General features: G+C 43.6%; 1 protein-coding gene across 1 annotated transcript in view; it reads right to left on the minus strand.

Moving 5' to 3' along the window:
* The window catches only part of PDGFC (platelet derived growth factor C), a 229725-nt gene extending 213233 nt beyond the window's left edge, over positions 1 to 16492 (minus strand). Inside the window, exon 1 of the mRNA XM_021101285.1 lies at positions 15942 to 16492. Coding sequence (XP_020956944.1) covers positions 15942 to 16212 — 271 coding nt within the window. The 5' untranslated portion in view covers positions 16213 to 16492. The remainder of the gene's footprint in view (positions 1 to 15941) is intronic.

Genomic DNA, 16858 nt, shown 5'->3' on the forward strand with positions numbered 1-16858 from the left:
AATAACCATCCTGCAATAAGGGAAGATTTCCCCTGCTCAGTAAAATTCAGGAGCACCCAAAATAGTATCGTATCTTGATCAAGACCATTTAACAAATCAATGTCAAGAACATGTTGTCAATGATCACACGGACATAAAGGACTTCCAGGATAGGAGCATCCACAATCCTTCCTCTGCAGTCATACACAGAAAACAGCCTTCTTTGGAGGGTGTGGAAAACGCATGAGATATATCGTTCTCTTGAGCCAATAATACCCCTAACGTGAACCCACCCCCAACAAATTTCTATGTGGCTTCAATAGCTGTTCAATATCAAACCAAAATGTGTAGTGCTTACAACAGATGCTAAAGCTCCCTCAGCAGAGTAACCAGAAGGCTTGCCCTGGTGTTCTCCTACCTTTTATGACTTGAGGGCACATTTTTAAGGGCCTCAGCACCAGCAACATCAAGGTCATCAAAGTAGTCATTGAATTTGAATTTCCACAGTTCTTTCTCAAATCTCTGCAGCTCTGTACAGGTTTAAAGTCCTTGCTAGTGCTGGCTTAGACATCTTTTTAACATGTTTTTTTCCCTGCTACCCCTTCCCCATAACTAATTTTACTACTAACTCCCACCACTGCATTCATGCATCTTTGCCTACCAATCACTCTTTCCCCCATCTCTATCCCCCAAGCCCATCATCTCATTCTCCCTCAGGATGAACCGACCATGCAAAAACATCTGCTTTTGTTAAACCTTTTCTTTCCTAAGACTTGCTTCCTCCAAAACTGAATTCCCACATCTTGACCAGGGATGCTTAGTCTTGCTGCCAGGATTTGATGGGTGGTCTCAGTCTCCCCCATCATCTCATCTGTGGTCCATCAACAACTGAACATGACCTTTCCAGGCCAGGAGTTTTACCTCTTGTGACATATTGAAACTTTTCTTCTTCTCAGGATTTCTTCCAAACCCACCAAGCAAGCAAAAATATTTCTGCCCCTTTCTATTCTGGAACCACTTCTATATCATCTTCTCTTGATTTCTATGTCCAGCTTCTCCACTTGACTCCATAATCATTCTTCCTTCCTCTTTATACCCCCCCTTCACTCTGAAGGGTTATTGCTTTCGTTTTGGTTTTAGTTGGTCAACACTGAAATATCATAAGCTGTTTAGTCCTTGGTCCTTCTCTTTTTGAAACTTAATTGTATTTTGTACTCTGGGCCAAGTTCCCGGCCTTCTCTCTCTCCTTCTTTGGCACCCTCTTCTACCTACCTTAAGGCTCCTCCCTCTTTCCTTCCTTCTCTTTCTTCCTTTCCTTCTTTCTTCCTTTTCATTCTTTCTTGCTTACTTGCTTGCTTTCTATTCTCTTCCTTCTTTTTCATTCTTTCCTGCTCCTCTCCCTTTCTTTCTCTTTCTTTTTTTCTTTCTCTCTTTCTTTCTTTCCTCTCCCTTCTTTCATTCTTTCCTTCCTTCCTCTCCCCCTCCATCTCTCTCAGTATCTTTTCCATCCCTGTTATTCAACTCTGCTTCTTTTTCTCCACTTTCCTCTCTCTCTCTTTTTTTTTTTCTTTCCTTTCTCCATGTTTGAACTCCTCTTCATGGTTCTGGACCACAAATGTGGGATTTCTTTTCCTTCCACTTTATTCTTCCCAATCCAACAGCCCCCATCTTGTCTCTATCTACAACACACCAGGAGGAACCAGATGTGAGGCTTAACTCCGCTGCCTGAAGGGCTAGGCTGCAAGGGCCCAAAGTGCAGTTCACAATGAAGCATGAGGAACCGCTCTCCCAACTGTTCAAGCCTGAGTAACACATCAATGCTTCCCCTTTTGCCTCCTTTTCCACCGGCCTGCCCAATGAATCTATTCCAAGGTTTTGGGTACAACGCACTGAGCATTATACCATGAACTTCCTGGGCTTCCTCACTCTACACATTTCTTCAAAGCCCCCTTCCCGAATCCATCCACTCTACCTAACACTGTTTCTGCAGGAACGCATGTTGCTCAACTTTCCAGGTCCCTCTGCTCAAAATGCACCTCTCCCCTAACAACCTCTTTAAGCCTTTCTTTTTGGCCACATGCCACAGCAACAACCAGAGCCACTGCAGTGAGAACACAGTATCCTTAACTCCCTGCACCACCAGGGAATTCCTCTAAGCCTTTTCTTTTCTTTCTGTTTTTTTTAGGGCCTAAGTTCCCAGTCTAGGGGTCGAATTGGAGCTGCAGCTGCCAGCCTACACCACCACCAAATCTGAGCCACATCTGCAACCTACACCACAGCTCAAGGCAACACCGATTCCTTAACCCACTAAGCGAGGTCGGGGATCAAACCCATGTCCTCATGGATACTAGTCAGGTTCATTACTGCTGAGCCACGATGGGAACTCCCTCCTCTAAGCCTTTTCTAATGGCTCTACTGTGAGTGATCCTTGCCTTTCTTTGCATTCCCACCAAACACTGCACCTTATATTACAGCTAGCTGCATGCCTTACCTTTCCTCTACACCAGGAGCTTCTGAGGGCAGTGCCGCCTCAAGGTCTCAGGCAGGTCTTAGTGTCACTCTGAGGTATATACCTCAGTTCCAAGCATTTTTCCTGAAAGCCTATATGAGCAGGCAGAACCCTGGGCTGCATAAAAGAGGTGAACGGGTTCTGAACTGTTGTTTTCAAGATGACCAAGAATCCGATTCAAAGTCAGATCCTAGAATTTTCATAGATTTAAGGCCATCTAGCACTAAGTTACTCACTAAGGGGGCGGGGGGGTACTAGCAAGTCACACATTACACAGAAACTATAATATCCACCATTGTCCCTTGTTTTTTGGGCTGGTGGAGCTGGAGCGGTGATTTCCGCTGCCAAGCTTCCAGTGGTAACACTTGAAAGCTGCCAGTATGGTGTGATGCCATCAGTTTTGAAAACTTAGAAAGGCTCATTGATTTTTACTGAGGTTTCTTACACAATCCACTTCCTTTAAGGCCAAGGGAGCCAGCCCTGACTGAGACAAGTTACAGAATGAATAAATGTTATGGTATCAACATAGGAATTATGTAGTTTCCTTTCCTCCTTTCAATTTCCAGGTTTATTTCTGGCTTCCACTGCCCCGGATGTGCAGGACTATGGTTCTTACAGACCCTCCCACATGCCGCCCCTTTACTGGACCATTAGAGCACCACCACCCCTCATAATTTTAGCGGAGATAAATAATGGCCTTCTGCACTAAAGCAACTCTATAAAGCAAGAGAACTTGGGAAAGGACTTTTTACCTATGCCTCAAGTAAGACCAATGAATGTCACGGTAGGTTGGTTATAATAGCGGTTTTATGACGAGACTGGCAAGGTTACAGTAACTAAATCATAACTGTTGTTGGGATTCTACTTTACAAAGTTGTAGTTATGAGTCTACTCTTGTTAGCCAGAACAATTATTTTACAATTAGTTTGGACATGTCTGAGCCCAGAAGGAAAATTTCAATTTCAATCATCTTATTTTCCTTGAACAGAATCCAGTGCTACCAAAAATCAGGTCAATTCAACTTGGCGTATGTGGGTTTCTCATCATTTTCCAAAGCTGAACCAACATAAATGTGAATGATCAAAATGTTTAGCATTTTTTTCAAACTGCCATATCACATAGCAATAAATGGGCCTCCATGTGCCCAAGCAAAACAAACAAACACACAAACCAAAAAAATAAGCCTGTAACTTCATTTTCAAGGTAGAATATGATTAGGAGCCTATGAAACATAATACACACCCCTGAATTTGGACTGCAAATCTATCACTTCAACAACTAGTAAATGACACAATTTGTTTACATGGCTCTGTACCTTTTTACAGCCTTTCCATAAAGAAGTTATTACATCCATTCCCTTTATTTTGTTTAAGAGTGTCTGAATGAACCCCAGAACCACAGACCAGTTAAACAACCTCTCCTTAGATGGCCGTGGTCTCATATAATTCACCACTCCCGGGGAAATTTTCAAAACAATGTTTGTAGTTTGGAAACACCACACACTTCCACACTCCCCAAGTATTTCCTGTGCTTTATGCAGTTTTAAATGTCCAGCAGATATATTGAATAAGTCCTGCTTCTCCATTTTTCCAAGTAAAAGTATGGCATTTGCACTTCTTCCAGAAGATTTGCACCTCTGAGTATTTTGCTATGGGAGGCTGGCCATTCAGAAATAATTGCAAAAGAAGATTGCAAGGAAATGTGGAATCCAGACATCCTAATTGATTTCCAAGGAGGTAAATGTTTGTTCTAAAAGGAAACCATTCTAAAGCAGTTAGTTTAATGGGGTGCTCAACTGATGCCCATTAAAAGTTATCGATACAGATTAAAGATACATTTTCTACCATGACAAAAAAGTGCTTTTTTAAAACAAACATACGGATTCTTAATTTTACATTCTTAATCATGCCTGTAAATGTCAAACCTATTAATATTCTCAAGAAGACAGAAATTAAAACCACTTTTTCTAGGGTGAGTATTTATCAGAGAGGTAGATAGACTCTGTTTTGACTGGGAAATACCTGCTATTTTTGATTGTTGATTTTTCTATAAACAGATAGTTTTGTGCCTGACACACACACAAAAATATACAGTTGGGGCCATAAAATATATCTATCACATACATGAAAATGCATCTCAAACTCTAAAAATGCTAGTGTGCTATGAGATCTAGTCTCTTGTATCTTAGAAGCAATTCACTTCCATGTAGACCTCCAGAAACAGAGTGTACTTTTGTTTATAAGATAAAGCCGGAGTTTCCGTCGTGGCGCAGTGGTTAACGAATCTGACTAGAAACCATGAGGTTGCAGGTTCGATCCCTGGCCTGGCTCAGTGGGTTAAGGATCCGGCATTGCTGTGAGCTGTGGTGTATGTAGGTTGCAGACATGGCTCAGATCCCGAGTTGCTGTGGCTCTGGTGTAGGCCAGTGGCTACAGCTCTGATTAGACCCCTAGCCTGGGAATCTCCATATGCCGTGGGAGTGGCCCTAGAAAATGCAAAAAGACAAAAAAAAAAAAAAAAGATAAAGGTAAAGCCAGTCACAAAACTAACATATTGAGACATCACTGCTTGTTCAAAATGAAGTGCCCTCTAGTACCTTTTATTACCTACAATATAAGCCTACTGCCAGCTGGGAAGACCTGTCTCCAGGACACTCCATCTCTGGCCCTTGATGTACCCCATCTCTGGCCTTTATTTCTTGTTTTTATGGTGTTCAACTTGCCCTTTGAATAGCTAATCAGATGGCCAATCAACTCTAGTAAGAGTCTAGCATATTAAAATATATTTCCATAGAAAAATGTGAAAATGCTGGAAGTGACTGTTTTTTCCTGTGTTCTTAAACCATCTGCACCCTACCATCATTAGGTTTCAGGTTTAAAGTGAGATAAATCAGAAATGAATCCTGAAGGGTCCCCCTTTTTCCAAACACAGTAAGAAATTTCCAGTAAGGAACTGACTATTTCTTTGTTCTCATCTGTTCACATCTTAACCACATTTTCAGCAAATGTTCCTTCTTCGTACAATGATTTTAAACATTGCCTACTGCCATAGAAAAAAACATTATAATGCTTTCAGGACTCTCAATTTGCATTTCTAATCACTTCAGACTATGACTGTGTGTGGCAGTACGGAAAACAAGCCGTGATTTATTCCTCAGTGGGGAAAAAAACAAAGATAAATAATATGGCTCTTTAAAAGACAGATGTCCTTATAAATACCCAGCAAAAATAACTGCCAGAAACAACATGAGATAAGCACCACGTAAGTCCCACTTCTGTTGTTAATGGTTTCTGATCTCTGTTATGATTCAACAGGCAGGTGCAATGGCCAGCTGGGTATAGTCAAGCACAGAAGCCTATCTCCATCTTGCAAACACTGAAAAGCTTAAAATAGTATCCACTCAGGAACAAGGCTTCCCTGGAATGCAAACAGTCTAGCTTCAAAAAAGTGGCATGCCATCTACACAGCACTCTACCAAGCAAATGCATTCATTTCAAATCCTTAAATACCTCAAAAAATGTCTAGCATTGTGTACAAGGAACCAGGAGCTCGCCAGTGGTTACTCCATGCAAATCAACCTCAGAGGAATTAATTTTCCAGGAGACTTGAAATCCTTTCCCTTCCAAGTGTGAAGACTGTTTTCATGGCTCCTTGTGATGGAACAGCTTCATTACACGAATTCAGTGTGTGCTGCCCCCTTTATCACCATCTCCGGATCCCTCAGCCAGCCTCCTCCTGCTGGCCATCCATTTTGTGAATGGAGTGTGAAATCAGCTCTTTGTTTACATAAAGCAGGCAATGGAGAGCAGTGTGGACACAGGCTTAGCTTATTTGAGTGTAACAGAGTCTGTGCAGCCAGTCCTTGGACCAGTTCAAGATGACCCAAGGAAATCCCAACTGCACACAACAAAGAAGGACTCTAGCTACGCACCTGCCCAGAAAGTCACTGAAAAGAAAAGGTTCTGACTCCATCGTCTGAAATATGAAGACAATTCTTCTTGAATTCTGTCTGTGGATGGCCAACCCTGGGGAGACACATCCTTTCAATAGTATCAGGGCCTTTGAACGGTCTCCTGCCTCTGCTCATACCTGAACCCAATAGAGAAAAGACTCATCTCTATTCTCTGGTGCAGGCTGTGCCCTGAGCCTAGAAAACCATCCTTTTTCCCTCTCAAGCCCACTTTAAAGTATGTCACCTCCCCTCTGGGAACCCTGCTTCAAGTACTTCTCTTCCAGGTGGAACCCAACCCCAGTCAATCAGTAGAGGACATGGGGAGGGCAAAAAAGCCCTCTGCTTTCCCATAGCACCTTGACCCCAGAACTTACAGACTATGAGATAAAAGCAGGAGCTGCCATCCTACCGGGACAAAGCTTCTCAAGGGCAAGGTCTAACTCTTATTCTCTGTGGACACGGCACCTAGGACCAAGCTTAGAAAGAGCAGATGAGCATAAATATTTGCTGTTTAAAAGAAAGGTTCTAATAAAACCTTAGACCATTTAACTCATGAAGGGGGAGACACATAGCTCTGAGTCCTGACTTGGTCAGACCCAGGCCCAAATGCTTACAGGCTGTGCCACCTTAGCTACTTAGTAAAGCCCCTGTGTTTCTTCTCATACCACATGGGGAGATTATAAACTGTGTAGGGTCTGCAAACACTGAGCGCAAGTATAATTAATACCTAACAGGATCTCCTGGGCAGGCACCATGATGCATCACAAAACCAGAGACCCACCAAGAGCACTAAAGGGCTAAACGCTGCCAAAGACTGCATCCAAATATGCCCAAATATGCCCCTCCTGTGTCTTTCCTGGGGGCACTTCCTGGTTGCCAGCTTATGCTACACGGACGGGGCAGTGCAGACCTGCACCCTTGTACTTGCATTAGGCTCATTCAGTCTGGGGATGCTGGTTTCCCGCAAAGAGCCAGACATCTGCTTTGCCCCCTGCTGCTGCTCCCCAAGGGCTGCAACAACCCAAAACACCCTCCTTTGACTGAGATGGGGTTCAACTACTATTCAATAGGGGAAACGCAAAATACAAAACACACACGCAAAGCTTGAAAACAAAAAAGGAATTAAGGCTAAGACCAAGAAAGCAAAATTAGTGAAGCCAGCCTGGCCAAGATGGCTTGGCTTAGAAACACGGTAGATGTCCAGGGAGGAGGCTGCTCTTTCACCAGGGAAGTGGGGATAATGACTTAAAGACAGCAGACAAACTCTAATGTGAAAGCAGAGAGCAGATAACATGGCTGAACTCCATTTAAAATGTACTCCTGGAGTTGCCTGGTGACCTAGCAGTTAAGGATCCAGTGCTGTCACTGCAGCATCTCAGGTCACTGATATGGCATGGGTTCAAACCCTGGCCCAGGACCTTCCACATGCTGCAGGTGCAGAGAAAAAGGAAAAAAATAAAATAAAACAAATGAAATAGGTAAAATAAAATAAATGAATGAAATGAAATAATAAAAAAATAAAGTAAAATGCACTCTTGTGAAACAAAAGACAAAATGAGCTAGTACTACAAAAAAAATCACTCTTAGGAACTTGGCTTTAAATAAATGTAATTAATATAACTTCTCTTTATAACTTCGCTCCTTCTGTTGTCAGATTTTAAACTTCGCAAACACAACTTTTTTAAAAAAGGTAAATGAATCCTGTTGTAGCTATTCAAGTCCACAACTACGAATTTATTTCCTTGCTATGCCTGACTTTAAAGAGAAATCTGAATCTCTGAAGAGAATATCCTATATAATATAGTGTAAATGAAAGCTGTAGTCACTCATTAAATCCATTTCAAAAGAATAACAGGTTGTACATTCTAAAGCTCACTAAACCATGCTTTTTTACTCATTTATAAGGCACTTTTACCACTGAGACATCCTGTTAAATAAAATGTTCAAAGTTTTTTAAATAAATAAATAAATAAAAAACCCTCCCTAAGATTTACAAGGTTTTTATCACCTTTATCATCATCAAAAAATACATCAAAATATGGAAATAAAGATTATTCATCCACAAACCTGTTGAAAATAGGATAAAACACATAATAGCAACAATTCCAAAGGAAGTATTTCAAGTCATTTGCCAAACTATCAAGATTTCTATCCAACAGAGGTATTACAATAGACATTAGCCAGATTATGTTATATTTAATTAATGAGATTATTCTGAAATTGTTGTCCTTAGTACTCCTGTAAATAATGTTTCAGGATCAGCTCCACTTTCCCTCACAACCCCCAAAGCATGAAACCTCCTAAAACAGTAAAGAAATGCTTTTATACAAAGTGTTGGAATTTTGAAACTAGAATTCCATTTGCCTAATGGTTCCCATGAAGGAAAAGACATCAGCATGTTAGCAGGTGAACATGTGAGCTGCCCTCCAGCATGACCTTCACAAAGTCACCTCAGCACTCTAGGCCTTACTTTACACACTGAAGGGGACAGGATCCTGAGACCCTTCCAGCCCAAACACATCACACAGCAAATGCACTGCAGATTTCTAGCCTGTGTAAGTTCTCTGGGAGCCACAAGCAAAAGGTGGAAAGCATAATGATTCTAGAGCTTCATCAGCCAATCATAATTCACCATTCTGGGGATGTCCAGGGTCCAGACCACATACCACCCCACCTCAGAACATACAGAGGTGCACACAGCAAGGGTACTTTTAAGAGAGCAACTAGAACTGGTTCCAGGAAACCCATTCACTGGCTTGGTACACACTCTGCTGGTAACATGGGTTTATTTACCAAGATTACCAAGTAGAGGAATTCCCTTATGGCAGGGCAGAAACAAACCTGACCAGTATCCAGGAGGATGTGGGTTCAATCCCTGGCCTTGCTTAGGGAGTCAGGGACCAGGCATTGCCGTGAACTGTGATGTAGGTCGCAGACATGGCTCGGATCATGTTGCTGTGGCTGTGGTGTAGGCCAGAAGCCGTAGCTCCGATTTGACCCCTAGCCTGGAAATCTCCATATGCCCCAGGCATGGCCCTAAAAAGCAAAAAAAAAAAAAAAAAAAAGAAGTAGAACTCATTTGTTGGCATTGCCCATCACAACCAATAAGCAAGTTGATCTTTCTATGAAAATAAGTCAAGCAAATATAAAAGTTCCAATATCAAAAAGCCACTTTCCAAGATGGCCTGTTGTTCCAGGCAATGCCAGAGTTCCATTCTAACAAGGCACTACCTCCAGAACCATCCAACAAGTTAAATATTTACTGGGCACCTGCTCTATATAACACCCTGTTCCAGGTGCTAGAGTACCCACAGAGGGCAGGTCTGACCAGGCCACACTCTCAGGGAACTTACATTCTACAGGGGTGGTGGTCAGGGCAGGTGGACAATGAAAAACCGATAAACACCATGAACAACATCAAAGAGTGGTAAGTGCTATGCACATAATTAACCTTGATGTGATAAATATGAGTGGTCATGTAAGTGGTTAGAAAAAAGACCTTGCAGAATAAGGTGATCCGCTTAATCCAGATGATAGGAAGGTGGGACCCAGGTCAAAGCAGCTGGCCAGTGTTGCCCTAGATGCTCACCCTTGAAAGGCTAGAACCAAAGAAACCACAAAAAAGGCTTGAACAAGGGCAGCCCCTTTCCTCCCTCCAGGGCCTTCAGGCCATAAGTGGGTTGGTCCCGAGTACCAAGCAGTGGGGAGAAGAGACAGGAGTTTTCACTCCCATGTGACTAAACTGTCCATATAGCTCAAAGTGTCAAAAGGTTTACCCATCAGTGTGGCAGGCAGAGAGATCATCAGGACGGAGGCCAGCAGAGCTGGACTAGTATCCCCGATGTCCCCAGCTGTGCCAGGCATTAACCCTGCAGCTCCTGCTCAAAGATGCTCCATTTGTCCTCAAGGAATAGCTGGGCTCCTTCCCAACCTACTGGGAATGTTTCGGCATCTCCCCAGTCAGTGTGGTAGTACCCGTGCTTTCCAGCTGGAAATCAACCACTAGACATATTCCCAGGAAACAGGAAAGGGAGACATGAAAAAAAAAAAAAATCACAGCTGGAGGCAGTGGGGGAGAAAAATAACTTAGAGACTGCTTACCAAATGAGTTATACAGAAATTACAGAGCATCACATAGAGATATTCTAGCTATATATAATGCTTTCAAATAAAACCATCAGAAACATCAAAATTAGACTAAGTAAATGAAGGGATTTTTATTATGACTTCTACCATTTCAGTTTACACAAACAGAAACCCATGGGGAAATGTTTAACCTTCTTGGAAACATTTGGGGGAGTGGGCATTATGAATGTAGGGGATTCAATTATTATTCATTTAACATATCACATTATCATGAGAATTCATGCCTCAGAAAGGGATCTACAAAATGCACCAATGAGGAAAGTCTAGGGTTGGACCCTAGCATCTATTTACAACTATTCAACAAATGATATATAATTCCTAAACCTTTGTACTGACCTCTGTACTTTCTAATCACCTTTTAGAGTTACCTCTAAAGTATATCTGTGGGTTAGTAAATGTTTTCTATTGAAATGTGAAATTAAACATTTTTGTTAAAAAATGACTGACTTAGGAGTTCTGGTTGTGGCTCAGTGGAAATGAATCCGACTAGGAACCATGAGGTTGCAGGTTCGATCCCTGACCTCGCTCAGTGGGTTAAGGATCCAGCGTTGCCGTGAGCTGTGGTGTAGGTCACAGACTCTGCTCAGATCCCACACTGTATAGGCCAGCGGCTATAGCTCCAATTAGACCCCTAGCCTGGGAACCTCCATGTGCTGCAGGTGCAGCCCTAGAAAAGACATTAAAAAAAAAAAAAAAAGACTGATTTAAAATGTGAAATTAAACATTTTTGTTAAAAAAAAATGACTGACTTAAAAATTTTAAAAATAACTAAATTTCACTGATCTTAATTATCTGGAAGCTTTAAGTTTTCAAAATTTAAAATCTAAAAAAATGTAACAATAAAAAAATTAAAAAAAAAACATATATCAGATTGAGGATAAAAAGTAACAACAGTTTGGAGGGGAAAGAAAGTTACCATAAAATAGAAGGGGGTTTTTTTGTCACCTATTGTGAAAAGCCATATTCATCATTACATAATGGTACTTTACTTCTTGAACTTCCTCAACTATCTCAAACAGAGAACCAAGAGGAAGTTTAAAAAACACAAAAAACCCTCTAAACAACAAAAATAAATGTCACAAAGGTCAGGCATTACAACTTATAGACTAACACACAGGAAAGTACCTTGAGTCCTAAGGCAGAGCCTATCTACTCTTGGACACTATTCTAAAGATTGTGATGATCTGATTTTCCAGTAAAATCCAACTTTGAAACTACTACCTAAAAAGAGTGGGGGTGAGTACAGGCACAGAAGGTTCTAGAGCACAAAAATAGAGAAAATAAGGATTCCTATGTCCTTTGTAGACATTATTTGTATTTGTTGCATGTGCAGTGGGGAGAGAGAAGGAGGAATATAGCAGTAGAGGATTAAGAGGTACACCATTATTAATAAAATAATGATATACTGTGCAATACAGGGAATGCAGCCAACATTTTATAACTATAAATGGAGTATAAACTTTAATAATTGTGAGTAACTATATTGTACACCTGTAACTTACATAACATTATGTATCAACTATTCTTAAATCTTTAAAAATAATGTTCATAAGGATAACCCTGTTACCATCCAGGGTTCTTGGCCTCCTTAATCAATAGAAATTGATAAGAGGCCAGACAAGAAAATCCAGACAAGGCTTTATTGGGGCCCCTGCTGCAGCAGGGAAGCAAAACAAACAACAGGTTCCCTTGCTTGCTCACTTTCCAAGGAGGAGCGAGCTAGCTGGTTTCTTATGGGATGAGGGTAGGGATGGATCCAGAGGTCACGCCAGAAGGGTGGTTTAGGTGGTCTGCCCACCCCTTTGGTGGTGTTGTGTGCAGGTGGGCAAGACAGTACCCTGCTTTTGCTGTCCATGCTTCAGAAGTGGCAGCTGGGAAGGCATTTTGTTTTTTGTTTTGTCACAGTTGGGGTTTTTTTAGTCTTTTTGTATCTTCTTGTCCATAACTTGCCCCAAATGTTCATGCACACAGCTGTTTTTAGTCCCTTACAGTTTCTTTGTATTTTGTCCCTGGAGGAGATTTTTGTCCAGGTGTATTTTGTCCCTGGAGGAGATGTTTGTCCTGGGTGCAGCAAAGCATCCCAGGTCCCAGGTCCCAGCCTGTCTCATAACTACTAGAGGCATATCCCATACATACACTCAAAGTAGTTAAATTAGGTGAGAACAGTTAGAAGCATGTTTCAGGGCTATGGCAAATTAAAATCCCCCTGCCCAAATGACATGAGGTAGGTGAGGCCTTATTCTATCAACCACTTCATGATTGGCATCTATTGGGGCTACATGCAATAAACACTGCTTCCTTATGTTTGTGATGTTATATAATTGCTTCTGCTACAACTCGGAAGCATCACCCTAGAACTCACCCATTTCGTGGGAGGCATCTAATTTTTCCCATGGTCATACAGAAAGTATAGGCCCCAAACACTACCTAAGTCACTGTTCTGATCTTTTATCTCCCCCTTTAAATCTAGAGATCCTTGATGGCTACATGAGGCTTCACTGTTACTAGTCAGGTTCAGGTTAAGAATGAAAGACACAAAGGTAATTCATGATGTTGGATGATAAAATCATTTTTACAGTAAAGTGGCAAGAACTGCAATATAGTCCTAAGTAAACAACCAAGTACTAATAACAGGTTAAATGACACTGATCCCTCAAACCTAATTTTGAAGTATCTCCCCTTGCCCCAGGTTAAATCCAGGTCCATCTGTGAGAGCAATCAATTTCCATTTTTAACATGTTTCAGGATACCCAGTTGATACTGAAGCTGAATAGGCCTGCGGATATGACTGAGTCAACACCACATGAGACTTTGAAATACTCAAGGAAAGAGAGTATTACTGGGGAAGGGTGGTTGAAAAGCCAGGATGAGTTCCTAAAGTCACAACAGATCAATTTGGACATTTCATATTTAACACTTAGAAGACCTTCACAAAATGATGCAATGCACAGACTGGGCTAATGGCATTTGTTGTGTGGCATTCTCAGGTGGGTGTGTACTTAAAGAATTAGGCAATCACCTAAATTGAGAAGAGCAACAGGGCAATCAAAAAGCAATCATAATTCAATAGGAGGACAAAAAATACCCACACAATGGAGTGAAAAATGTGAAAGCCACATGCACACAAAAAGTAGTTCCTGCAAATCTGTTCACATTTCAGGGTTGGCATCTTTAACACCTACCTGTTATCCTCCAATCCTGGAACTCTGAAGCAGTAAAATCAACCTGAGCATGTGCAAGAAGATAGCTCTATATCGCCCCCTAATGTTGGCCAGCCGCACTTCTCTCCAGACTGAACACTACAAGGTGAGTGGTTCCTCCACCTCCAGTTACTTCCGGCTTCCAACCCTTTCTAGGGCTAAACATAGCCCAATCCTCTGCCCACAGATTAGGACACTACCAGGTTATTTTTAGCATCCATGCATCTTAGGCATGGAAATGGCACTGCCTCTGACAGCAACAGAATGTGTGTGGCCTAGCTTCATGAACCCAACTCTCAGGAGGGCATGAACCTACTCTGGAAAGTAGCCAAGGACCCTGTGAAAGTTTGGGGGTCCTTTACAAAGTGAAGAATGACAAGAAAAGGACAATGAGAGCCACAAGCTGCAAAGTGACTCAGGAAGATGACAGATGCCAGGACAGGCCTGAGAAGTTGGAGCAGCAGGAGAATTGAAAAGGAATACAAGGAAAAAAACAAACAAACATAAGTCAGAAATATCATACACAGTCATTTTGGGAAAACCTGTCCAGTAAGAAGCAACATTTTGAACTGGACATCTATTTTACATAAGAAAGAACAATGGTTGGTCTGATCAGTTTCCTGCGGGGGGGGGGGGGGGGAACAGCTGGCTGTGGCTTCTTTGATCACCCCTCATCCACAGTCCTCTGCAGCCTCCCCACCCATTAGAGATGGATCTTCAACCTTCCCTTTGATCAGCAGCTTAAGCAACCTGCAGGTGCCATGTGCCATTACATTAGCAAGTTGTAAGAAGCAACCATGTTCACATCGGCTGATAAACATGATACTGCTTCTTGCTGCCCATACAACAAATACAAATAATGTCTACAAAGGTCCCAGGAATCCTTATTTTCTCTATTTTTGTCCTCTATACCTTTCTGTGCTTTCTTAAAGATAGATACTTTGGAGAGTTCAAATTGAAAGTTGAAGCTTTGAACACTTCCAAAACACAAAGACAAAGTTTCTGGGACTTAAAAATACAGTACATTCTATTCTGATTTCCTAGGTATGCCGCTTATGTTCATTTTGCCTGGCTAATGAAGTGACAGCGTTCTTGCACTTTGAATAGATGGCATACAAAGCAGTAAAAACATGTACATTTCTTTTCAAGTAACACTAAGAGGCACCACTTGTAAACAGGGTGTTTAATATTCTAATTTTAGACAGCCTACATTAACATTGTGGTTTCATGTGTAGTATAAAATTTCTATTTACAAAGTATTCTTAAAAATGACTTCATAATGGGAGATCAAGAGAAAAAGGGTTTAGAAATTGAATGATGTAAATCATATGGGGTTCAGAGGCTAAGCAAATTACACACCCTGAAGCAGCCCTGGCTTTATGAAAGGAGCCTTTCTCCAGCTCTGTGCAATCCCAGCCCAAGGGAACTTGCATCTGAGAGTTTTCTAAACATTTCAGGTACACTTGAAAGCTGAAAGTAATTCTCATTTCCTATGCAGGATTAAGTCGTTTCCAGCACACACAAAATAACAGTCACTCACCATCACATATAAAAACACACCACCAGAAAGGTAAGGGCTTCAGAGTACAAAGGCACATTAAAAGGAGGGGGGGGTGCAAGAGAAATAAAATTTTTAATTCCCCCTAAAAATGTCTACATGGCCTCTTGACCTCTTTATTTTCTATCTACATATGATTAGTTGATGCCATTCCATTTAGAGCGCTTTAATTAATGTGGCTGATACGTATCTTCAAACATCCCCTACCCAAATTAAAAACAAAAACAAAAACGTGAGTAAAGCCAAACATGCAGAGTCTCATTCATGTTGGATTTGTTTTCAGAGTCAGTTCTTGAACTTCTAACTCTTGCAATGAGCGTTGGAACTGACGTGCCCCACCGCTCCCAGAATGTCCCCTCTCTGGCTGCGCCTGCAGGGGTACTCACGTTACCCTGCGGAGCTTTGTGGCGGCTCCCAAAGTTGCAAACTCCAAATAACCTCCCGAAGTCCGTGCCCGAGAACGCAGCGCGCAGATGCACGGATGGAGAGGCGACCATCCCCGCGCGGGTTGAAGTGCATCCCGCCCCGGCGCACAATGCGGCGCAGCACACACGGCAAGAGCCGAGCCGGGGGGTGGGAAGGAACCCGGGGACTCACCGTTCTGCTCCTTGTTGCTGGAGAGCTGGAGTTTACTGCTCAGGTTGGACTCAGCCCGAGTCCCGGGTCTCTGGCCGGCCAGGGCGGATGTCAGCAGGAGGAGCCCGAAGAGGAGCATTGGGCTGAGCGGGCGAGTGCGCGGCCGGCGGGCACTGGGGGAGCGGGGCTCCGAGCCGGGCTCAGCGCCGCCGGGGGAGGGCCGCGCCGGGCGGGACGCGCCGCGCCTGCTCTGGCCGCCGAGCCTCGCGGGGTACTTTCCACATACTCCCATCCAAGACTTTCTCCGAGGGCCCTCTTCTGCGTCTCCAGTTTGTGCAAAGGATCAAAGCAAAACCTGGACCTGAACCAGTTTCCCAAGGTTTAAACAAATCCTGCGCTGTGCCGAGGCGGTGGGGGTGGGGTGGGGGCGAGGGCGCGGGAGGAAAGGGGGGGTGGGGACGCGGGGAGCCGGGCGCGCCAAGGAGTCCCCGGGCGAGTGTCCGGGAGCACCTGTCAGCTGGCGGACGGGACCGGCGACAAGTCGAGGGTCGCGCAAGTCCGGCCTCCTAACCCAGCCGGCGGCGGGCACTTTCCGATCAATAACAAAGCTGCTGATCAATGCGCTCTCCGGGCGCCGCGGCCGCCCCGCCCCCACCGCGAGGGGGAGGGGAACACAGGCGCGGGCGCGGCGCCGGGGGCCGGGGTCTTGAGCGGGGCCGGGGTCCGGGACGAGGCCGCCCCGGACCGGGCGTAGGGAGGCCGCAGGACTCGCTGCCCGTGCGGCGCGCTGCGCGGATTGGCACCTGAAGGCGGTTCCCCGGACCCGAGTTACCCTCGTCTGGGCGCCCCCTCCCTGAGAAGCCCAGGAGGTCGGGCTAGGGTCGCTCGGGGGCCGCTTGGCGGTCCCCTCCCCCGCGATTGGGCTGCGCAGCGAGTGG

This window comes from Sus scrofa, chromosome 8 (assembly GCF_000003025.6).
Source record: "Sus scrofa isolate TJ Tabasco breed Duroc chromosome 8, Sscrofa11.1, whole genome shotgun sequence".
Lineage (NCBI taxonomy): Eukaryota > Metazoa > Chordata > Mammalia > Artiodactyla > Suidae > Sus > Sus scrofa.